The 25,356-nt window shown below is 36.3% G+C and overlaps 1 protein-coding gene across 2 annotated transcripts in view; it reads left to right on the top strand.

The window, feature by feature from the left end:
• EDEM3 (ER degradation enhancing alpha-mannosidase like protein 3) overlaps positions 1 to 25,356 on the top strand; it is a 67,827-nt gene that overhangs the window by 3,976 nt on the left and 38,495 nt on the right. For both annotated transcript variants that reach the window (XM_021682584.2, XM_044916390.1), the window contains exons 2-6: positions 1,234 to 1,279; positions 14,996 to 15,096; positions 16,310 to 16,349; positions 21,442 to 21,554; positions 22,541 to 22,694. In XM_021682584.2, coding sequence (XP_021538259.1) covers positions 1,234 to 1,279; positions 14,996 to 15,096; positions 16,310 to 16,349; positions 21,442 to 21,554; positions 22,541 to 22,694 — 454 coding nt within the window. The remainder of the gene's footprint in view (positions 1 to 1,233; positions 1,280 to 14,995; positions 15,097 to 16,309; positions 16,350 to 21,441; positions 21,555 to 22,540; positions 22,695 to 25,356) is intronic.

Below are 25,356 nucleotides of genomic sequence, written 5' to 3'. Positions count from 1 at the left end.
TACACATGTAAAGAATTAATGTTTTAGCAAAGTGACAAGATCTTGTTTATAATGATTATTTTTAAAATGATTATTCATAAAAAGTGTGTCAGGACTTTATTCAGTTTACAAGTTTGAATGTAGTTGATTTTGCTGGTCATTATAGCCAGGGTCTGGAAATTAGTTCTTTTCTGTATGCTAGCTTTATTATTACCAGTATTTCATCATCCATGATTACAGTTTTTAAAATGACAATTGCAATCAATATAACAGGAAGTAAAATAAAATTATACCCAGCCATTTTCTCTAACACTTTCTTCAATTCTTGCTATTAGTGACTGGAACTTTGGGAACAATAGTAAGTGTTAATAGAAGATTGTTGAACTATTTTTCCCTTGCTAATTATTGAGATATTTGGCCTTGTCTAACCATAATATTAACTTTGTAGTTTTTCGTGTAGTCCTCAAGCCCCCAAACTTGAGAGTGTTGAACTGAAAGACCAATTTGTTGGTCCAGACAATACAGATTTTGACAGTAAATCTAGTGTGGGGATCAGAAATCTCCATTTTAAATAGTCATCTTGGGGATTTTAAGAAACAGAGATAGCGAAAACACACAAATCTCTTCTCATTTTAGAGATGAATATTACTTATTTGACTTCTGACAGTTTTTTAAAGAAGAGAGTACATCATAAAATCAAAATGTATCTTTTGAAAGCGTGAACAAACGTATATTAATAAACATATATTAAACTAAGCATTAGTGATTTGATTTAAAATGAAAGAAGCTTGTTAGAGTACTGTTATTTCATACCATTACATACCCACCCTTCTCTTGATAGAACATATAGTATAAGCAATAAACAGTAACAATTACTTCTTTTGGGAGTCTCCAGCTATATTCTTCCTTTTAAGACAGATATGTTGAATAATTTTGTTAAGAGATAATTGTTTTTCAGCATCAGATTTCCTTCTCTCTGCATGGCATGCATCATTTATCAATTTTCTTGGGAAACATAAGGTGAATTTTACATAGATTGCTAGGAATAGTAAAAGTTTGGCCAGCTCTATGTGGCTCATGAAACCTTGTCTACTAACACTGGTATAATTCTTGAGTCTGTTTATGTCTTTTCTAACTAATTTTTTCTTTCTTTTTTTTTATTGGTGTATGTTTATGAAGGAGCATTAACTTTTTTAGAAAAACAATAAATAGAATGTTCTTAACATTTTTCCATTTCTGCTCTTTTAAAATTAGGAATCAAGTACTGGAAATGTTTGATCATGCTTATGGTAACTATATGGTAAGTAGAAGGCTTATCTTTACACATCATTTATGTGAGCGGATTAGTATATAAACATAGCTGCAGATTTTGAAACCTGAATTAATAGCACATTTTTTTAAATGGAATTTTTAAAAAAAACAGCGCAAGCGTAAGCTAACAGAGTGTTTCTGGTAATTGGTTCTTAGAGGAGTTTATTGGATAGCTACGAAATTGCATTAGATTATGAAACTTGGTATTTAAGTAGTTTCCTTTGATGCTATCAGCAATGTGAGTGATTTATATAGCTAGATATTGTGGATGTACATGAATAAGATGTCTCCAGCCTTTGGGGAAATTCTCTTAATTGAAAATACTGTTTTTAATATTGCTTTATATATTCTACGAAGAAAACCGTTGCTGAAAAGAGAAAAAATATGACCTAGTTTCTGTCCAAGTTATGTCTTCATAGTGGGCTTTGATTTGAATATATTCTGCTTTCTAGATACACTGATCTGTATTGTTTTAAAATGTCTTAATGTTCACTTGGGATGAAATAGCACCTTCAGTTTTGCAAGATGAAAAAGTTATGGAGATCTTTTGCTCAACAGTGAATATACTTAATGCTGCTAAACTTAAAAATGTTAAAAATGGTAAATTTTATGTTATATGTTTTTTACCACAATTAAAAATTTAATCCCCCCATAGTACAGGGAGCCACTTAGGGGATGGTAGGGCTGGGGGGGTTGTAGCTGCCGCCTGTTTCTCCCTGCCTCGTGCTCCTTAATAAAATGACCTTAGACTCCAGGAAAAAAATGTTTAATTTCTAAAAAGATGAACTAGCAGCAAATTTTAGAGTTCAAAGAAAATTTTCTGTGTAAATTTCTGTAATTTTGAAAGGAGTAATCAAATTATTTTGAGAATTCTTTTTTTTTTTTTTAAAGATTTTATTTATTTATTTGAGAGAGAGAGAATTCGAGAGAGAGCACATGAGAGGGGGGAGGGTCAGAGGGAGAAGCAGACTCCCTGCCGAGCAGGGAGCCCGATGCGGGACTCGATCCCGGGACTCCAGGATCATGACCTGAGCCGAAGGCAGTCGCTTAACCAACTGAGCCACCCAGGCGCCCTATTTTGAGAATTCTTATGAATTTTATATGTTTTTACATTTTTTACATTTTAAAATATGTTTTTAGTTTTTTACATTTTAAAATGTTTTTACATTTTAAAATATGTCAGCAGATTTTCTTTTATGATGAAAGCCTATAAAATATAGTTGGGAAGAGTTTGGCAGACAACTAACTTTAATTGATTCTGCTTTAAGTATATTTCAACTGATTCTGTGAATCCATTTTTCATTATATATTACCCAAATATCTTCATATATTAACATCTTTATAAACATCTAAGTGTACACACTTTATGTGTTCTTTTACTTTTTTTTTTTTTTTTTAAGATTTTTAAAAAAATTTATTTGACACAGAGCAGAGCGAGCGAGAAAACACAGGTTGTGGGGAGGGGCAAAGGGAGAGGGAGAAGCAGACTCCCTGCTGAGCAGGGAACCTGACTCCACTCAGGGCTCAATCCCAGGACCCTGAGATCATGACCTAAGCCGAAGGCAGATGCTTAACCAACTGTGCCACTGGTGCCCCTTAAAATTTCATTTTTAATGCATTCATTTTGTAATTGATAAAATTATTTATCTCTAGTTAGTTAATTCCATTTGGGCCAAGCATAACTGAACAGATCTAGGCTAATAGTTTTGTGGTGGCCAAGTGGATCCATGCTATACCCTCAAACCTGAGCCATCTCATAAATGCATACTTTTGCTTCCAAAGTTGAATAAAAGGTAAATAACTGGATCAGTTCAGTATATTTCACTGTAAATAGGATCCTCTCTTTGTAAACCACAGAATCTTAATTAATTAATTTAAAAAAGATTTTATTTATTCATTTGGGGCGGGGAAGGATAAAGGGAGACAGAGAAACAGACTCCCCGCCGAGCAGGGAGCCCAATGTCAGGCTCCATCCCAGGACCTGGGATCATGACCTGAGCTGAAGGCAGATGCTTAACTGACTGAGCCACCCAGGTGCCCCTAAAGCACAGTATTTTTAATATCTCATCTCTTTTTAGGTAAACAACAGAAAGTTCTATCAATACATTTTTTCCTGTTATGGAATGCACTTAGTAAATGGATTTATGACAGAGCAGGTGCTGAGAACAGCTCTCAGAGGACTTCCTGGTCCAGTTCCTATTTATTGGACCCTAGTTGAGAAGCTTTGTATTACACTTCCCTACCTATAAAATTGAAAGGAGAGGGATTTCAACCCCAAATACTGGGAACTCCTGGAATTAACACTCCCCTTCATTTTTCCAATGTATCCACACCCATCTGCAATCCACTGCAATACATATTTTTAAATGTTCAACTATTTTACAACACAAGTGACTCTTGCAGTGTACTTGTGCTATGCTCAGTATGTGAAGATTGTAACCCAAGATATAGTCTGGAATTCTCACTTCCCTTTTTCAAGTTCCGAACTAACCTGAAACAGTTCTAAAATATTAAGCAGAGACCAGGTGCTCTGTATTTCTTATTTGAAGTCACTTGAAAATTTTTTTCCAGTTATTTTGAGAAACAGTATTAGCTTGCTGTAGATCAGAAGTGTATAGGTTTTGGAGTTAGATGGGTTTGAGTTCAAATTCTGTCTTGTTTATTTAATAGCTTGGACCCTAAAGAGATCATTTAACCCCTTTGAGCACTATCTTATGTAAAATGGACATAATTGTAAAGGGCTGTTGTAGCTTGTAAGATTGTTGAGAACAGGGATCATTTTATTTATTTTATTTTTTATTTTTAAAATATTTTTAAAAAATTTTATTTATTTATTTGTCAGAGAGCACAAGCAGGGGGAGCGGCAGGCAGAGGGAGGGAGAATCAAGCTTCCTGCTGAGCAAGGAGCCCATTGTGGGAGGGACTGGATCCCAGGACCCTGAGATCATGACCTGAGCTGAAGGCAGACGCTTAACTGACTGAGCCACCCAGGCGTCTTGAGAACAGGGATCATTTTACTTAATTTTTAATAAATTCATATTTTATATGTCTTGCGCCTGAAATCATGCCTGGTACACAAATGCTTATTAAATGTTTTTAGGGCGCCTGGGTGGCTCAGTTGGTTAAGCCACTGCCTTCGGCTCAGGTCATGATCCTGGAGTCCCAGGATCGAGTCCCGCATCGGGCTCCCTGCTCGGCAGGGGGTCTGCTTCTCCCTCTGACCCTTCCCCCTCTCATGTGCTTTCTCTCTCTCATTCTCTCTCTCTCAAATAAATAAATAAAATCTTTAAAAAAAAAAAAATGTTTTTAAAGAGGGGCACCTGGCTGGCTCAGTTGATTAAGTGTCCGACTCTTGATTTCAGCTCAGGTCATGAGATCAAGCCCTGTGTGGGGCTTCATGCTGAGTGTGGGGTCTGCTTAAGGTTCTTTCTCTCCCCTTCTGTCTCTACCTCTCCCCCTGCTTGTGCTCTCTTTCTCTCTGTCTCTTGAAATAAATAAAATCTTTAAAAAAAATAAATTTTTTTAAAAGAACTGAATTGAATTCTTGTGAAGATGTAATCAAATAGTGATTTTTTTGCATTTGATTATTATGATATATCTTTGCCTTTTAAATTCAAAGAAATCATTTAACAAACTTCATGAAAGATACAAGTTTATGGTGAGTTTTGGGATCTTTACAGACGTCTGCTTCTTTTCTTGTAGTCGGTTGCCTACTATGCTGAAATGTAAATACCTGGCACATGGTGGGCTTTTAATGAGTGTTGAAAGCTTTTAATTTCTCACTAGTCCTTCTTAATATTACTCTCCATTCTAGTGTACATTTAGAGCAATTCCTTTTAACTTTCTTGGTTCCTAGGAGAACAGTGGTTTTCCAAAGATGGCAATATAATATTAAGAGCAAGCAAGAAGTCTGGAAATGGAACAGGACACCCTGAGCTAGCTGTGCCACCTACCAGCTGGGTTGCAATGAGAAAGTTAGCTAATCTCCCTGAACCTGTTTCCTCATCTCTCGAAAATGGTTTGCCTGCCCCACACTGCTGTTGTAAGGATTGAACAAGTTAATATAATTCAAGTGTGTGGAACTAGTGTCCAGCAAATAGGAAGCACTATATAAGAGTTTACTGCTGCTGTCATTATTCATTTTCTGCCTGAGATTGAAATTGCCCTCCTAAGCTTCATCTAGGCTCTTAACTCAGAACTCGTTCCTTGGATTGTACATACAACTTCTTTAAAACACATTCTTTTCTGTTCTAGGCATGTACCCTTTGAGCTTATTTTTTCACCTTACCTTTTGTTTTTGATTCTCCAAGTTCTGTAAATGCTATTTTTTTTTAAGATTTTATTTATTTATTTGACACAGAGAGAGACAGCAAGAGAGGGAACACAAGCAGGGGGAGTGGAGAGGGAGAAGCAGGCCTCCCGCCGAGCAGGGAGCCTGATGCGGGACCCTGGGATCATGACCTGAACCGAAGGCAGAGGCTTAACGACTGAGCCACCCAGGCGCCCCAGTGCTATTTTTCAATAACAGTGCCCTGCCAGCTTTAGGTAGGGCACTCCAACACTGCCATCCTTTGTTATATCCAGGAGTTTTCTAGTTTTATCAATTAATTGGCTTAAATATTAACATTATAACAACTATGCTTGACAAATCTCTGGCCTTGATCATACTGCAATTTATCCACAGTAAACTGCACAGATGGCTTTCTTTTTCCCTCAAATAATATGAAATTAGATGTTTGTTTTGGCAGTTCTTGTGTGGCCTTATTTAACCGCAGACCATAGCCACTTCAGCGCTTCTGTTAGTATGTTTTTAGTATTTGTGCTGAGGTTACTTTGCAGATTAATTTAGATGACAAAATGACATGTATTTAGGCCACCAAATGCAGAACTGTTTTGGATCTTTGCTTCCTGACCTGATATTTGTCTCCCTATGTTTTTCCTGTTACTGTGAACAACTCAACCTGTTATAAGCAAAAACTGTTAAGGTAGAGCGTTAAACATTACAAATAAACTTTAAAAGAGTTGGTAAGCACAGTTTCTTTTACCTAGTAGAATCATACCTAATAACCACTTTTAAGCTTGATTTTGTGAGAGCACAGTTCAAAGAAACAGTAGATTAGTCCTTATTCAAACCAAGGGAAAATGTAACTTCCTTATAGATTTCTAGATTTATGTAAGTTTTCTTAGAATTACTTTTTTTCCCCAATGTTCTTTCTTTGAACATTTTTTATTGTGGTAAAAAATATATATAAATATATATATAATAAAATTTACCATTTTAACCATTTTTAAGTGACCATTTCTATGGCATTCAGTATATTCACCATGTTGTGTAACCATCACCATCCATCTCCAGAACTTTTTCATATTCCCCATTTGAAACTCTGTACCTAATGTTTTCTTTTTGATTGTTCATCAGAAAGTAGTTCTGGGGGTGCCTGGGTGGCTCAGTCTGTTAAGTATCTATCTGCCTTCATCTCAGGTCATGATCCCAGGGTCCTGGGATCGAGCCCTGCATCGGGCTCCTTGCTCAGCGAGGAGCCTGCTTCTCCCTCTGCCCCTCTCTGTGCTCATGCTCTCTGTCTCTCTTTTTCTCTTTCTCTCAAATAAATAAATAAAATCTTTTTTTAAAAAAAGTAATTCTGTAAATAAAATATTTAAAAAGTGGTACTAATGGCTGGGAGGAGGGAAGTTATAAATTTATATGTGTCTTTTTTTGTGTGGATGAGTGTGGGACTACCTTTTCTTAACTAGTATTCCTTGGTGTGTACTTTTAGAGCATCCTAAAACTTTGCCAAAATGACAAAAATTGTGTAGTATCCTCTTGTAATATATTATTATCACACTTTGATACTCTGTTTAGGTTTTTAACTCAGTAGAACAAAGTTTTTCTGTTTAATTAGGTATAGCTTATTGACAAAGACATTTTTTTTTTTAAGATTTTATTTATTTATTTGACAGAGAGATAGCGAGAGCAGGAACACAAGCAGGAGGAGTGGGAGAGGGAGAGGGAGAAGCAGGCTTCCCGCCGAGCAGGGAGCCTGATGCGGGGCTTGATCCTAGGACCCTGGGATCATGACCTGAGCCGAAGGCAGACGCTTAATGACTGAGCCACCCAGGCGCCCCTTGACAAAGAAATTTTTAATTTTAAGTGCACAATTCTGAATTTTGACAGTTGTTTCCATTTGTTTAACTATCACCACAGTCATGACATGCTTTTCCATCAAAATGCTTCCTCATGCTCTGTAGCAGTCAGTTCCTTTTCCCTACCTCTGACCCCTGGCAACCATTATAATCTGATTTTGGCACTATAGTTTTTCCTTTTTAGGATTTCATATAAATGGCATCATACAGTATGTAGTCTTTTTTGATTCAGATTCTTATGTTTAATATGATGGTTTTGAGATTTTAGCCATGTTGTTGGATATATTGTAGTTCCTATTTATTGCTTAGTAGTATTCAGTTGATTTGATAGAACACGATTTATTTATCCATTTGCCAATTGGTAAGTATTTGGCTTGTTTCTGGTCTTTGGCTATTATTAAAAAGACTGCTGTGAAAATTTGCTGTGAATGCAGATTTTTACATGGACATACATTTTCATATATTTCCTAACTAGGAATGGGATTGTTAGGTTATATGGGAAGGATAAGTTTAACTTTATAAGAAACTGCAAAACTTCCCTAAAGTGTCTGTAACATTTTGTATTCCACACCAGCAATGTATGAGTTTCAGTTATGCCACATCTGCTCCAGTACTTGGTATTTTTGGTCTTTTTAATTTTAGCTATTCTAATTGGTATATAATGGCATTTTGTTGTGACTTTAATTTGACTTTCCCAATAATTGGTGATGTTGAAAATCTTTCTTTGTGCTTGTATATCTTCTTTTTAGTAAAGCCTGTTCAAATCTCTTGTCTATTTTAAAATCAGGTCATTTGTCCTGTTATTGCTGAGTCATAAGAGTTATATATTCTGGATATCAGTCCTTAATCACATATATCACATATCACAGAGATTTTCTCCCTATCTGTGCTTTGCCTTTTAATTTTCTTAACAGTCTCTTTTGAAGGCAAATGTTTTAAATTGTGATCAAATCCAATTTATCCTTTTTTATGATTCCTATCTTTTATATACTACCTAAAAAATATTTCCCTAGCCCAGGCCACAAATGTTTTCTTGTTTTCTTCTAGGTGTTTTATAATCTTAGCCTGTTCATTTAGATCATCACTCATTTTGTGTTAATGTTTGTATATAGAATGAGGTAAAGGTTGATTTATATTTTTTTCTATGTGGATACCAACTATTCCAGCACTATTTGTTGAAAAGAATATCCTTTTACCACTGAATTACTTTGGTATCTGTGTAAAATTAGTTAATCATCTATGCATGGGTCTGTTTCTAGACTGTATTTTTTTCCCCATTGATCTGAATATATGTATACTAATATCACACTCTCTTAAGTGTGATATTAAGTTGTGAAATCAGGCAGTGTAAGTCTTTCAGCATTGTTCTTTTTCAAAATTGTTTTTGATATTCTAGGTTCTTTGCATTTCTTTTTTTTTTTTTAAGATTTTATTAGAGAGCGGGTGTGCACACGTGACATGCGCACATGTGTAGGGAGGAGGGGCACAGGGGCAGAGGGAGAGGGAGAAGCAGACTCCCCACTGAGCAGGGAGCCCGACATGGGGTTCCATCCCAGGACTCTGAGATCATGACCTGAGGCAAAGGTGGAGGCTTAACCTACTGAGCCACTGCAGACGCCCCGGTTCTTTGCATTTCTGTGTAAATTTTAGAATCATAGTGTCAATTTCTACCAGAAATAGGAGTCTACTCTGTTGTTTTATGCATTTGCTCTTGCTTTAAGCTAGGCACATGTTCTACTTAATCTGTATAGGAGACTCTTTTTATCACCTGAGTTTTATTTCTGAGTGATAATTATTAAATGTGTTTTGTGGTTCTGAGTCATAGCAATATGAATTACTTATCCCTCGTTCTGGCAATACACTGTGAAGAGAAAGTTTTACTGTACCTCAAATAGACAGGATATTTGAAGTGTAATATGGCTGCTTATTTGCCACGTAGGCATTGCTCCAGATTTATGCAACCAACTGTAGTTCACTTTGTGGTTAACCCAAAGAAAAGGCTGTAGTTTTGTTTTATCCTTAATCTTGAAGTAACAGAGCATAAAACATTTTTACATCTTGTTCAAAGTTCCCTTATTTGATTATTCTGTTTGTAATTGTTATTAATATTTTTCTTGTCTAGATAAGCCTAGGGTTTGAGTTTCATATTTAATTTCAGATAGAGGTGTTTGTGCATGTGTATGTTTTTGCAAAACCCTGGAAATAGTATAAAGTGTTCTAAGCGGTGGTGGTTTAGATAGTAAGGAATTCTTTACAATCAAATTAACATTTGAATGATATCTTACAAAGTTTCAAAGTTTCAAAGTACATCAGCAAGTTGAAAAAATATCACCTTTTTTGAATTACTTCTAAGTGTTGTTTAGATGTGTTAAATATAAAACTTAAGCAATAAAAATAGTATGCATTCTGGGAAATCACAGATCTATTGGAATTAACACTGAAATAGAAGTTAGGAACTTATTGTATATAATATTAAAATGACAGTATGTTCAATTCAGAAGTTGGTAGCTGCGTGTGGATTCTAATTATAGTATAAACAGTTGTCTGGAATCCTTTCCTCAGGAAATGAATCATTATGTAGCACCGAACTTTTTTAAATATCTGAAGGGTTGCAGTCTTCAGTGCTTTTTGTATTCTTTAGCCTACTTTATTATTATTATTTTTTTATCTTTCCTTTTCTGTTTGGCCATGTGTTTAGTGTACCTGTCCTCCCCTATTCTATTTTTCTGCTGCTAATGTGCTGTGGGTTTGGCATATAGATAATTGAGGTTAGTAAGAGGCAGTAGGATAGAGCTGGGCATGGAATTGGGAGTATTTCTGCTGAACTTCAAGAATTAAGAATCATAGGAACATACAGGTATAGGAGGTACAAGTCATTCAAGGTACGAAGGATCAGACTAGTCTTAGAAACTTTGCCATAATGATACTCAGTGAATGCAAGAGGTTGTGGAACAGTAGCCTCAAATTTCTGAAGGAAAGAAAACATGTCTCAAGCATTTTATAAACATTCATTTTATTTTTCAAGTGTAAGACAAGAGACATCCTCACCCAAGGATACCAGAGAAATAACAATACTGATGACACTCTTTTAAAACCAAGAAACAGGGGCGCCTGGGTGGCTCAGTCGTTAAGCGTCTGCCTTTGGCTCAGGTCATGATCCCAGGGTCCTGGGATCGAGCCCCACATCGGGCTCCCTGCTCAGCGGGAAGCCTGCTTCCCCCTCCCCCTGCTTGTGTTCCTTCTCTCGCTTTGTCTCTCTCTGTCAAATAAATAAATAAAATCTTTAAAAAAAAAAAAAAACAAAAACAAAAGCCAAGAAACAAAAACGTACCTGAGGACAAGTCCAGGCAACTAACAGCTGAATCAAAATAAAAAGTCAGGAATGGAGAAGCCATTAGAAAAATGGTGTGTGTCGACTCTACTTAAGTAAAATCCTAATACTAGCAACTGTAGGAATTAGGGTTCCAGAGCAGAATACAAATGTTACAAACCTTTTAAAATCTTTGTCAAAACATTGAAAATTCTCTTTCTGATGGTTATAAATGTACAGAGGAGATTTTAAAATAGCAAAACTAATATTCAAAATAGTAGAGACTTTCGGAAAATTAAAGTGTTACTTCTTTGCAAAAACTCATTAAGATCGAGTAGTCTTGCCTCCCTTGCCTTCACCTCAGTTGCATAACCTAAGATAACAGCACGCATCTTTTCTACACGTCGGTGAATTGTCATCCTCCTTTCAAAATTTGGATCAGCTGAAAAAATTGTACCCTTTTCCCTCTGTATCCTGAAATACCTCTGGGAATTCCTTTAATGGGAAGTCTTTTGCAGGTATCGGCAAAAGATACCTTTATGTGGCAACCACTTTCTTCATCTGTGTAGCTAATTCGGCCCTCACTCAGTTCCTATAGCTGCGCATCTGCAGCCTCTGAGTGTCAGTGTTGTCAGTAGTCCCTGGGCAGCTCTTCTGTACACTGTTTATGTTCGGTTTGACTTGGACTTTCAGTGTCCTCATTTTTCATTTCTTCGCTGAACTTTCATCCTTGTTGGCTGATTTCCTCTTCTGATTATCCATCCTTGTAAATTGTCACACTGTCATGTATGATTATCACAGGCTGACAGGGAGACAACTACACGCTTGCTGTGTATGAGCTAAAAACTAGACACATGGTGATCAAACCACTGACAGACTTCGAAAGAAGTGATGTGATTGATCACTGAGCATGATGAGCGTCGGTTATTTACGTAGTAACTTGTGGATTGAAGAGCTGGCTCCGAAGTTTGTATTTTATGCACTTACTTGCAGTTAATACACAGCCGTGTTGTTGAGGGTTTATTTAACTAGATTGTAAAAACTTGTATATAGCAAAGCCAGGCAGAGTGAAGACTGTCTATAATAACATAACAATGTGAGTGTATTAATCTTACTATTCTTGACAGGGAGTCAGTGAAATATATGAAATATATAAGCACAATGATTCTAATCTCTAAGTGTTTCTCATAATCATATAATTAATTTTAGAGGAATCTGTTAGGGATTCTCCCTTAGTGAAGAAAATACGAAGTTCAGCAGGTCTTTCTTGTTTCTGTCCTTTTCTGTTAAGACCTATAGCCAGTAGGTGGGGATGTTCCAGTCCAGTTTCACTGAAGCCAACTATCCAACATAAAGAACCTACTTCTCTGGCTTATGGCCATGTATGCAAGACCAGTAACATCAACTCTCATACCCTTTGGGCATTAACATAATTCCCCTGAAGTCTTTCTTTATTTCTCATGCCCATGTCAGGGTCACCACAGCTTCATCATCTGTACTCCATTATTCACTTTTGGTACTTGAGAATTTTTTCTTGTTCTTATGCTCAGCTATGTATTTAAAATAATTTGACACTGATACAGCATTTCTGTGTATTTGTTATGAATAGGAGGGAAGATTTTTGCATGTGTTTCATTATTACCTGGATTAGAAATACTCTGTCATGGTCATTCTTTTAAAAAAAAAAAAAAAGAATTCCAGGGGCCCCTGGGTGGCTCAGTTAAGCATCCAACTCTTGGTTTCACTCAGGTCATGATCCCAGGGTCGTGAGATTGAGCCCTGCATGGAGCCTGGCAGAGGGCTCTGTGCTCAGTAGGAAGTGTGCTTCCCCCCTCCCTCTCCCTCTGCCCCTCCCCCCATGTGTGTGCATGTGCGCGCGCGCTCTCTCTCTCATAAATAAATCTTTAAAAGAAAATTCCACTCAAAATAGTATCCCAAACTGTAAAATTCCTTTTAATAACTATTAAGAAATGTGTGAGACCTATAGAAGGAAACCAAATTCATAAAAGAAGATATGAATTAATGTAGTGATATACTGCATTCTTAGATGGGAAGACTCAGTTGGTAATGATGTCAATTCTCCCCAAAGTAGGCTCTTCCAATTAAAATTTCAATGGAATTTTAAAAGAAAATTTAAAGTTATCTGGAGAGGTAAATTTGAAAATGTAGTTAAGAAAATTTTGAAGAAAAATAACTGGGGGGAATAAGTTGCTGTACTAAGTAGCAAGGTATGGTGCAAAGATAGAATAATTAAGATAATGGTTTGGAGCGGGAAATAGGTCTGTAGGGCAGTAGGAGTAGGAAATAAGTCTGTCAAGCAGATGGGTCTATAGAACAAAATTGAGGCTACAGAAACATATGTAGACAATTTTGAACTAATAAAGCTTCATTTCAAGCAATTAGGGAGAGGATGGGTTATTTAAAAAGTGGCATTTAGAAAATTGGCTGTTTTGGGGGGCAAACACAGTTATATCCCTATTTTACATCATAAAGAAAATTAGATTCCAGATGGAGTAAATCTGTAGACATAAAAAAAAAAAAAGAGTGCTGTTTTCAGAGGCTCAAGATAGTCTTCTTAACCATGCCTGAAATCTAGAAACCATAAAGGAAGAGACTGATAGACTTAACTACATATTTAAAGCTTAAAGTAGGGGTGCCTCGGTGGCTCAGTCGTTAAGCGTCTGCCTTCGGCTCGGGTCATTGATCCCAGGGTGCTGGGATCGAGCCCCGCATCAGGCTCCCTGCTCAGCGGGAAGCCTGCTTCTCCCTCCTGCTCTCACTCTCTCTCTCTGTCAAATAAATAAATAAAATCTTAAAAAAAAAAAAAAAGCTTAAAGTAAAGCACCAAAACAAAGTTGAAAGATTAACAAAAGACAGGAGAAATATATTTACTATATAAAACAAACACAATATATAGAGTGTCTTGGCCAATAAGACAACCAATAGAAAATGGACAAAACATATAAACAGACGTTTCAAAAAAATAGCAATGACTAATACAAAAAGATGTTTATCCTCATTAATAATAAAACTTGAGATACCATTTTTTACTCAGGAGGTTGGCAAAATATAAATCATTGGTCATCTCCTATGTTAGAGTATTGTAGGGATGTAAGTTAGTGTCTTCAGTTTGATAGTTATCAGAAATTAAATATCCATACCTTTGGCCCATTGGGTCTATTTCTAGGGATTTAATCTACAGAAATACAAGCATATGTACAAAAGATATATGCATATAGATGTTCATTGTAGCATTGTTTAGTGAGAAATTGAGTTCAATTTACGCGTTCCTCAATAGAGGAATAAATGAATAAATTTTAGTGTATCCATACTTGGGAATACTGTGAGGAGCAGGTACCATGAAGGATCATGGGCTCTAGAGTCAGGTTGCCAGGCTTAAATTCTGGATTCATTATTTACTAGTTGCATGTCTGGACTTACTTAACTTCTCTGGCCTCAATTTTCTCATCTGTAAAATAGGGATAATTGAATCTGTTTCGGAGGTGTGATAATTAAATGAACTAAACTGTACAGAACAGTGCTTAGAATGTAAGTACTCAGTAATATTAGCTAATAGTAAATGATCACTTTTTGTTAAAAAAATACATTTATAAAATTCTAACATGGAAAAACCCCATTGTGATTTAAGTAAACAAATTTTAGAGCAATGTGTGCATATGGCATGAGCACCTGTTTGTAAATAAAATGTAAATTATGTATGTGCCTGTATTTTAATGTATGTGGATAAATTTGGAAGCATAAATGCCAGTCTTAACAGTAGTTACCTTTGAGGAGTGAGATTTGGTGGAGCGGAAGCAGATTATCAGATTTTTAAAGATATTTTTTAGTATTTTTTTCTTAAGCATGTATTACACTATAAATTAAAAAAAAAAGATTTTATATATTTATTTATTTGACAGAGAGAGAGAGGTAGCGAGAGCAGGAACATAAGCAGGGGGAATGGGAGAGGGAGAAGCAGGCTTCTCGCCAAGCAGGGAGCCCAATGCGGGGCTCGATCCTAGGACCCTGGGATTATAAGCTGAGCCGAAGGCAGACGCTTAACGACTGAGCCACCCAGGCGCCCCACATGATAACTAAATTTTTAAAAAAAGATCCCATAGACTAAGAATAGTAGAACTTCTGACTAACTTCCATCTTACTTTTTTTAAAATAACTGCAAGAAGGTTGTGTCCTAGGTTATGTTTGCTTTCTCTTATTTTCCTCAGTGACTCACTATAATTTTCCTTGCAGGAACATGCTTACCCAGCTGATGAACTCATGCCTTTAACCTGTAGAGGTCGTGTTAGAGGCCAGGAGCCAAGTCGGGGTGATGTTGATGACGCCTTGGGAAAGTGAGTATTATTAACACAGTGGATGGTGTGGCATCTCAGGCTTCCGAAGTCGTAGACTTCCTAGATGCAGCATACAGTTGTATTTCTGGGGGTTGGTTAAATATCAAGGACTGCTTTAAGTATTAACATTAAACTCTTTTATTTCCTTCTGTTATCTTTTATAAAAAATCATTTTACCTCTTAGATCAGTGAAAAGTTAAGTTGCTAAGATGAATATAACTTTTGAAATGTATATAAAGTCATTGACACATTATAAAGTGTTGATAGTTTAGTATTTTTTATATTTATTTTTTATTTTTTATTTATTTATTTATTTTTGTTTATTTATTTGAGAGAGAGAATGAGATAGAGAGAGAGAGCATGAGAAGGGGGAGGGTCAGAGGGAGAAGCAGACTCCCTGCCGAGCAGGGAGCCCGATGCGGGACTCGATCCCGGGACTCCAGGATCATGACCTGAGCTGAAGGCAGTGGCTTAACCAACTGAGCCACCCAGGCGCCCTATATTTATTTTTTAAAGATTTTATTTATTTGAGGGGCGCCTGGGTGGCTCAGTTGGTTAAGCGTCTGCCTTCAGCTCCGGTCATGGTCCCAGGGTCCTGGGATCGAGCCCTGCATCAGGCTCCCCACTCAGCGGAAAGCCTGCTTCTCTCTCTCCCTCTCCCACTCCCCTTGCTTGTGTTCTATTCTCGCTGTCTCTCTGTCAAATAAATAAATAAAATCTTTAAAAAAAAAAAAAGATTTTATTTATTTGAGAGAGAGAGTATAGCAGGGGTTGGGGTGGGGGGCAGAGGGAGAGGGAGAAGCAGACTCCCTGCTGAACAGAGAGCCCAATGTAGGGCTTGATTCCAGGATCCTGGGATCACGACCTGAGCTGAAGGCAGATGCTTAACTGATTGAGCCACCCAGGCACCTTGACAGTTTAATATTTTTATTTGCTTTAAAAAAGAGTTAATATATTTTCTATTCATTTTGAAAGATATGTAGATACACTGAATATTAAACGTCATGTTAAGCCTTTTCAGGTGCCTTCAGTGCTTTCTAGGTTACATTGTACTATAGAATGGAAGTACTATGCATAAGTACATTGTACTAATGCATGGAAGTACTAGCTAATAGAAACTACCAGTCAATAAGGCATAGATACATCTGCTTATACATTCATGGATAAAATTCAGAATTCTAATGGTTTGTATCTCATTATACTTGTTTCTTAGATTTTCCCTGACATTGATTGATTCTTTGGACACTCTTGTGGTAGGTTTGATTCCTCTTGAATTTACTTATTTTATAAATTTCATAATTTGTACACTCAAAATATTATGAATACAGTCATTACGCAGTAAGCCTGAAGTAGAGGTTTTCAGAATTTAAGGTGTTCTGAGCTTTGCTTCTAAATAGTTATTTTACACTATTGAGTTATGTCATGTGAATATCAAGTGAAAGTATGCAGAAATCATGGAGATATTGAAATAATTTATAGGCATGTTAACTTATGTGATGGCACTTTTAATCAGGAAGGTTGTTTCCCCATTATACAAGGAGGTTGAAGCTATTGGAAGAAATTAATTCTAGAAAATACCACTGATATTCTTGTTCCAGAATGGCATGCCACAATGATACTGAAATTGTTAAACTAGAATTCTTATGTTCATTAAAAAAATTAATTTTTTTCCCACCAGTGATTTTTAGCACCAAGTGATCATTTCTTGGCAATCCTTTTCAACCTCATGGGATACAAAATCATTTTAATTAATTCTGGGGAGGGGGATGGTTTGTAATGGCAGAGGATAAAGATTCAGTTCTAGATGTCATGATTTCTAAATACACTATCTTTCTAGTTTTCTACTTTGAGATCACTTACAATATAAAAGTAGGCTTGTTTCAGAATTTTCCTTAAGACCTGGGTCTCAACTTTGAGTAAATGTCTCAAGGGCTGATTAATATTTTAAAAAACAAAACAAAAAAATCTTTGGGGTGGCAGGAATTTTTCAGAATTAAGCTTTTCTTCCCACTGTTGTTTCCACGTTCTTTTTTCACTGGGCATTTTCTCTTTCTTTTCCTTTCCTTTCCTATTCCCTTCTCTTCCCTCCTTCCTTCTATACCAGTGTCTTAGGAGGATGGCCTATGAAGTTTTAAAAAATATCCCCATCTCCCAAGTTACTCTGATTTAATTATTCTGGAGTGGGGCTGTGCATTATTATTTATGCCTTTAAAGCTTCTCTTTGTCTATAGAGTGCCGCCTTGGTTGAGAAGACCTTTTTGTTGTGAGGACGGCCGTTGTTTACAACTTTTACAGTTGGGTCAGGGTTTCAAATGTTGACTCCGTTTTTCAGAGATTAAAGGAATGTGGGAACTCTATTATCATGACTGTGAGAATGAGAGAATATTTGTATGCCTTATTTTTGGTTTAGTGGTCCTGTGTGTTCTGCTATACTAGGGCTTCCTCTCAAATAAAAGACAAAGGTGAACAAAATATGCTGGGAGGCACAGATGGCCAGCCTGGGAGAAACCAAGTGGTGTACTTACAGCTGTAGCTGGGTTATACTCCCCAGGTCTACTTTGACATGGGGGAGTAAATGAGGAGCAGTAGTTGTGTATTAGGAAAGACCATAGGTGAACTTAACTTTGTTTCTCATTCTGTCAGCTTGGCTTTATCCTTCCAGATGGCAAATTCCCCATCATCTCCCCGTAAGTTGGTTTTCTTGAACATGGACCTCGGATATCATATGCTTTAAAAAATCTTATCAGAAATGACGGGGAAAAAGGTAGTTTCAGGCTGCATAACTCCTAAATTTAGAAATCTGTTGGTTTCTAATTGAGTATCCATTAATTATTACAGAGGTTCTATCTTTCAGGTTTTACCATTTGTATACTTGGCACTGATTCGCGGAATATGATCCCAGGACCAGCAGCAGCAGCAGCACCGGACAGCTTGTTAGAAATGCAAAATTTTAGCGCCTCATCCCAGACATGCTAAATTAGACAGTCTGGGAGGGAGGCCCAGCAGTCTGTTTTTTAACAAGCTTCCAGATGATTCTGATGTATGCTAAAGTTTGAGAAATACTGTATAATGATGCAGTGCTTTTTAAACTTCAATGTATTGCAAGTCACCTAGGGATCTTGCTAAAATGCAGATTCTGATCCAATAGACTGAAGGTAGGTTCCAAGAATCTGTGTTTCTAATAAGCTGCCACTTGGTGGCGCTGCTATTGCTGGTTAGCAGACCATATTTTCCATAATGTGTGGTATAAACTTGAGTTCTGGCTCCTTGTGGCAGGTAGTAACAAGAAGTGATCACATAATACTGATATGTGTAACCTTGGTCAAATTAATTAACTTCTCTCGGCTCCTGTTTTCACCTCAAAAGGGCCTAGACTAGATATCTAAGTTTCCTATGAACTATAAGGTATTATTTCTTACTGATCTTTGGTTCAGATTCAGATAAGTAACTCCTATTTGTTGAAGTTACCCTCAAGAAGAGTTAAGAAAGATTGATAAAGTCTTACATTTTAAAAAAAAGATACTTTATAAACTCTTTAAATTTTAGTGTCTTCAAGTAGGAATAACCTAAGTAACTTATATATCATCATAACTTTGAAACATAAAAATTCACTTTGAATTTTTATTCCTATTTTAAACATTTTCTTTTTAATTTAAACAGAGGAATTAGTTTAGAAATATTTTTCCTACATTTAAGGAATTGTTTTGGTACATTTTATTAATATACTTATTAATATTTCTTTTTTTCTCAAATATTTTTATTTATTTATTTGACAGAGACACAGCGTGAGAGGGGACACAAGCAGGGGGAGTGGGAGAGGGAGAAGCAGGCTTCCCGCTGAACAGGGAGCCCGATGCAGGGCTCAATCCCAGGACCCTGGGATCATGAATTGAGCCAAAGGCAGATGCTTAACCAATTGAGCCACCCAGGCGCCCCACACTTATTAATATTTCTAATTTACTTTGCCTTTACTTTGATTATTTTTTTATTTTTTGATTTATTTGAAAATATTAATAGACCATATCACGTGTGACAGTACATGCAACTCTACTGTTTTTATTTTGGTCATACCATAATTTATTAAGTAGAATTTCTGTTGTCATAGTTTGGTCTTTAAATTTAATCTGTTGTTCCTCATTCTAGCCACCTAGTTTTTATTGATATAATGAAGCCAAGAACTAAATTTAAATTTATCTTTATATTCTACATTACCATGAAATCTGTAGAAAGGAAGATATCAAAACAAATTAAAGATGATGAGGGCAAGGAAGAGACCTGAATTCATCTTTGCTATCCGCTAGGAGCTTAAAAATCTTATTAAGTAATAGAGCAGTTGGAATGAATTTTCTCACTAATTATGGACAAAGAGAACTCTTTCCACTTTTATTCTCCTTTGAAACAAATAACATTAGTATAATTTTTGGGAGTAATTCTCAGGAGATAGAGCTAGGAAGAAGAATAACATTAACAAAATGATACTAAAAAGTATATGTGTAGGTGAGTTGGGAGTAGCACAGTTGTGTTTCATTCTAAAAGTGATTCAGGGCTGTATACATCTGCACTTGTTGCTGCAGAATTGACATGGATTTAGAGGTTGACAAGGAAAAGCCATCAATTTAAAGGCAAGCTTGATAGTATATTTTACTCAGGACTTACCTTAAATTTTACTTTTACTTGAATTTTAGTCAGATATTCTTATGGAATGTTCTATACCTAAATTAGAATCTTTGAAGAAAGCAAGTGAAAAAGCACTATAAAATATTATCAAACAAAAAGATTAAACAATCAAGTAAAGGAGAACTACTTTTAATGGATCTGTGGTCTAAATAACATGTAATTATTACTGTTACCGAACAATCTATCACAACTGCTAACTCAGGAAATGAACAGGTAAGGCCTGGCACACTGCCTCAGCCAACTGCTCCCTCCCTGGGAATGCTGAGGGAGCTGGACAGTCAGAAGCATAGCTCCTGGCTGGGTGTGCCAACACTATTGTTTAACAGACTCAGGTAAACTTGTGGCAAGAGAAGCCAGTAACTCAAAAGAGGAGGATTTGGAAAAGAGAAGTGGAGAGATTTATTTCAGGTGCTGGCAGCTGGGGGAGGTGGCAGGCACAGGCCTTAACAACCCACCTCTCCATAGACATGGTGGACACCTAGAGTTTTATAAGGAGAGGTGGGGGAGTAGGAGTATGTACAAGAGAGCAGGCAGAGGGCGTGATCATGGGCTGGGGGTGGGGTGTTGGAAGGTGTTCAGCCCATGATCATGGGCAGGGAAGGGGACATGTAGGGTGTGGTCTTCTAGGCATTCCATTGGTATCAGGGCTTTTCTGGTCTGGCAGTTGGAATGTTCTGATCCCTGCAAAATGTCTTGTCAATGACTCAAGAAAGTGTGATAAGCAGTAAGCACAATGGGTTGTAGCTAGAGCATGAGTTAAGTGGTCTTGTCTATTTCTGGTTTTAACTGTTGGGGTCAGTAGTTGAGCAAGAGAGCTTTCTGGCACAGCCTTGATTTTGACTGAAAAATCAAAGCAACTATGTAATGCATCGGCCCCTTCATGGAACTGATTGCAAGAATCCACAGAATTCTTAACCTAGCCAGGATTCTAGACCCCCATGGTAATAACAATAACAATAATGATATTAAGCACTTATTAAGTCAGGCACTCTACTGAAAATACTTTACATATATTACCTCATTTAAGAAAACAATCCTATAAGAGTAGATATTTCTTCTTTTTATGGATGAGGGAAGAGGCTCAGAGATGGAAGTCACTTGACCAAGATTACACAGGTAGTGAGTGAAAGAAACAGTTCAAAACAGGGCTTGCTCTTGATTACAACATTATACTCCTCTTTAGTTAGGGGTCAGGGCATCCATGGGTAAAGATGGCAGGTTGTGTGTGGTTTAGGATCAGTCAGTCATTCTCTGAAGGATGTGCTCTCTTTTGAGAGTAAGCAACCTTTAAAATAATGTTTGGTGAATAAGATGGTTTTTGTGTTGTTTTGACTTGGAAACCAAATCCTGGTAGAGCTCAGCTCATATAGTTCTAGGTCATGGGTTATATATTAAGAAACCAGTTAACAGTTCCGATGATGATTGTTTTAAAGTCTTAATGATTTCCATGTATCTAAAAGAGAAATATATAAAGATTCTGTATAATGTAGGCATTTAATTTTGGGGGGTTTTAGATACCACGTTTTTATCGGAGGCTTAAGGGAAACATTTTGTATGTGTCACTTTTTAGAGTCTTAATGTATTAACTTGCATTTACTAGTTCATTCTAACACTACTTATTTTTGACTTTTGGTGGAAAAGAACTTTATTTTCATAATTTTCTTCTAGGTATTAAATAAAACTAAAGAATTTGAAGATGCGGTGAGAAAAGTTTTAAGAGATGTTAATTTAGATAATGATGTAGTTGTATCAGTCTTTGAAACAAACATCAGAGTTCTTGGGTAAGTATGTAAGACACTAAAGGTATAATTTTAATAACAGAAAAGCCTAGGGTAAACTGTTTATTTCTTGATGGTAATAAAGCAAGATATTTCTTATGTTTAAAAGATAAAAGTTGGGATACTATGAAACAGAGGCTGTAGGATGACCTCGCATTGTATGAGGCACAGACAGCAGCAGACTTTGGAAATAGTTGCAGATTCAAATCAAAGGTAATCCCATGTATTGTTTAAAAAGGATTAGAGGTTGAACATTTGCATATTAGCTGTATCTCAGGTTTTTCGCTAGTTTACATAGTTTTCTAATCTTAGCCAGCACCTCTTCAGGCCAAATGAAATTAAATGTATAATACTACCTCTCAACTAAACAGTTTGAAATGCTCTCAGGACATTTAAAAATATTGAATTACGGGATTTATTAATTCAAGTTTCAACATTATTAAATTTTTATATTTAATGGTTACTTTTATGTTATTGTAACACATTTCCTTTGTCAGACAGGTAAAGTGAGTCTTTTTCAGTTTAGGAAATATTTATGTAGCTTTTCACAGAGTTTGTTAATCTATTTAATACAACGTTGGGGAGATTTTTTTAATGTTATACTGTAAGAGTTAAAGATTACGTGATGATATCATTAAGTTAAATTTAAAAGTTGTTAGAATCAAATATCAAGTTTCTTAAAATAAGTGATTTCTAGGATATTCTTTTTTTTTTTTTTTTTAAGGATCTGCTTTAAGAAATTTTAAGGTATTTGAGAATGCCAAACACTTTACAGCAGATAGAATATCTAAAACTTTTTTGTACTGTCTGTGTTTTGCCATAAAATGCATAGCCAGAGTTAGGTAAAAAAAAAAAAAAAAAAAAAAGTTCTTCTGAGGTCTTTCCTTATGTATGCTAAATTGTTGATAACAAGATACCCACATCTTTTTGAGGTGGTGACTTTTAAGTATCTGTAAGAAGTGGATAATGTTTCATCTCTGTGATTGTAGGGGTCTTTTGGGTGGACACTCATTGGCAATCATGCTGAAAGAAAAAGGCGAATACATGCAGTGGTACAATGATGAACTTCTCCAAATGGCAAAGCAATTGGGTTACAAACTTTTACCAGCTTTCAATACTACCAGTGGCCTTCCTTATCCAAGAGTAAGTAATTCTGAAAAATATGGCAGTCTTTCTGTACTTCTTTGCTGTCTTAAAAAAATGAATTTTTGTAATTGGAGCCATTGTTCATCACCTGCTTGAGGCTGAAGAAAAATGTTTCTTAGCTATATAAAACATTTATATTGACATTCCAGTTTTGCATTTGAGTGGTAGGAGAGTTTAGATTCATTTAAGGCTTTTATGTGTCACTGTGTAACAGATTAGGTTATGCTGCAGAAGGAAGAGACAGATGCCAGACTAGAATTTGGGCACAGAATTATTTGTGCAGAAGATACAATTGAAACAGTGAGAGTGGGTGCTGGCTCTCCAGAAGAGGATATGGAAAGAACACAGGACAGAGGGGGATAAGGAGGAAGTAGAGCGGTGGGGAAGAGAGTGTTCAGAGACTCAGGAGGAGAACCACACAGTAGTAGCTATGGTGTGATGAAATCTTAGAGCCTCAAAAGGAGGTGTTTTATTTCTTTATTTTTTTATTTTTTATTTTTTTAAGATTTTATTTGTTTATTTGAGAGAGAGAATGAGATAGAGCATGAGAGGGGGGAGGGTCAGAGGGAGAAGCAGACTCCCCGCTGAGCAGGGAGCCTGATGCGGGACTCGATCCCAGGACTCCGGGATCATGACCTGAGTCGAAGGCAGCCGCCTAACCAACTGAGCCACCCAGGCACCCAAAAGGAGGTGTTTTAGAAAACAGTAGGAGAATTAGATGCAAACAGAGCCTTAAAGGATGTAATGTGGGGGAGAATAAAGGGGAGGGAAGGGTTCAAACTAGGTGAAAACACAGGACCATTCATTTTGAGATTTCTGTATTGGTAGTTAAAGAGAGGTACAGCAGAGTCAGTTGAGGGAGTTTTGTTTTTCCCCCCAAGAAAATGTTATATTTAAAGCAAAGGGAAAGAAGCCATTGAATAGGGAAAGAGCTTTCTATGCTGATTTATTTCTTTATTATTTTTTATTTATTTGAGAGGAAGAGCAAGAGAGAGAGAGAGCATGAGCAGGGTGAGGGGCAGAGGGAGAAGCAGACTCCCTGCTGAGCAGGGAGCTCGATGCAGGGCTCGATCCTGGGACTCCGGGATCGTGACTGGAGCCGAAGGCAGACACTTAACCAACTGAGCCACCCAGGCGTCCCTGATTTATTTCTTTATTAATACTATTGCTCTCTCCCTCTTGTCCACGTTAGACACCCCTGCCATTACTAAGTTATGATAGTTTTTCACAAAAATTATGCTAGTTGAAGCCAATATAATTCCTAAACTATTGTAAATACCTATCTTTCTCTTTTCTCTCTGGTTTATTTAGAGACTTACAAAATTAATCTTACTAAAACAATTTTTATCAAACTACCCCCAGAAGTTTTACTGACTCCCTATTGTACAGAGTATCTTTTAACTTTCAGAATTCATTATGGTTTGGCCATAGGCTTTCTGACCTGCTCTCAGAACCTCACACCCCAATGAAATGAGTGTTCCATTTCAGTCAAAAGAATCTATTAGTGTCCCCCCAAACACCTAAGATACGTTTTTCTTTGTTTTTTGTTTTTTTCCATTTCCATGCTGTTAGGCCTGTCACCTCTATTACCTGGAATAACTTTTCTCCCACTGTAAATCAAGTAAGACTCACTTTCACCATCAAAAAACCTTTGACTGGAGAGACAGCATAATATAGAGAAGTGCTTTTCAAACTGGAGGTCATAGCATATTATGTTACCCACCAACTTAGTGGATTGTGACCAACACTTTTTGTTTGTTTGTTTGTTTAGTGAAACAGACTATTTATTAGATCTCTTATTTAAATTTCTCACTCTTGATATTTTGAATAGCTCTTCCGTGAACATCTTTATACAGATCTCTTTACTTCTTCCATGGGATAAATTACTAGGAGAGGAAATAGTAAGTCACAGAAATAGGGAATGTTTTTTAAGGCTTTGGGTACTTATTGTCCGGTTGTTCTCCAGAAAGGTTCTACTTTTATAGTTACTCAGTGTTTTATAAAAGTATATGTGTCGTTGTACTGTTGCCAACAGTGTGTATTGTTGTTATTTTGCCAAATGAATGAGAAAAAGTCTTGTTTTAATGTGAATTTCTTTGCTTTTTAGTGTGGTTAAACTTGTTGATGTTTTTATTTTCTTAGCATATTAAAATCAAAAACAAAGTTATTTCAAATAACCTAGATGTTTATTTAATTGAATTTACTGTTAGTAAATACTTTTAGTTTTTGTTATAATTTGATGTGCTAAATTTTGGGGAATCTAGCATTTCTTCACTTTTGTCATAACATGAGAAATAGGAGAGGAATTAAAACAGTAGCTACTAAGTATTGTAGTAAAATAAAGAAAATGTATTATTTTCTTATACTCTGAAGTATCAAGAAAATTTTAAAAATTGCTTTTTAGAAGAGGACTACAGATAGAAACTAAGTGTCTTCCTATCCTGCCTTCTTCACACTTACGAGCTTTTACTCATGAAAATATGTACAGGCTCTCTTAGATATGCATACATAATTGATAGTACTGCATTAGTGTTTTTAACTCAAGAATTTGCTGGACAGAAATGATATTTTAGTGGGTAATGGTCATTTGTTACATCTACACATAAACCCTAGAGGTAGTCCACACTTTGGGATGCCATTTCCTCAACGTCAATTAAAA

The sequence above is a fragment of the Neomonachus schauinslandi genome, chromosome 6, assembly GCF_002201575.2.
Source record: "Neomonachus schauinslandi chromosome 6, ASM220157v2, whole genome shotgun sequence".
Classification (NCBI taxonomy): Eukaryota; Metazoa; Chordata; class Mammalia; order Carnivora; family Phocidae; genus Neomonachus; species Neomonachus schauinslandi.
The sequence above is the reverse complement of the archived record's forward strand: the minus strand, read 5'-3'. Positions and strand labels throughout refer to the sequence as shown.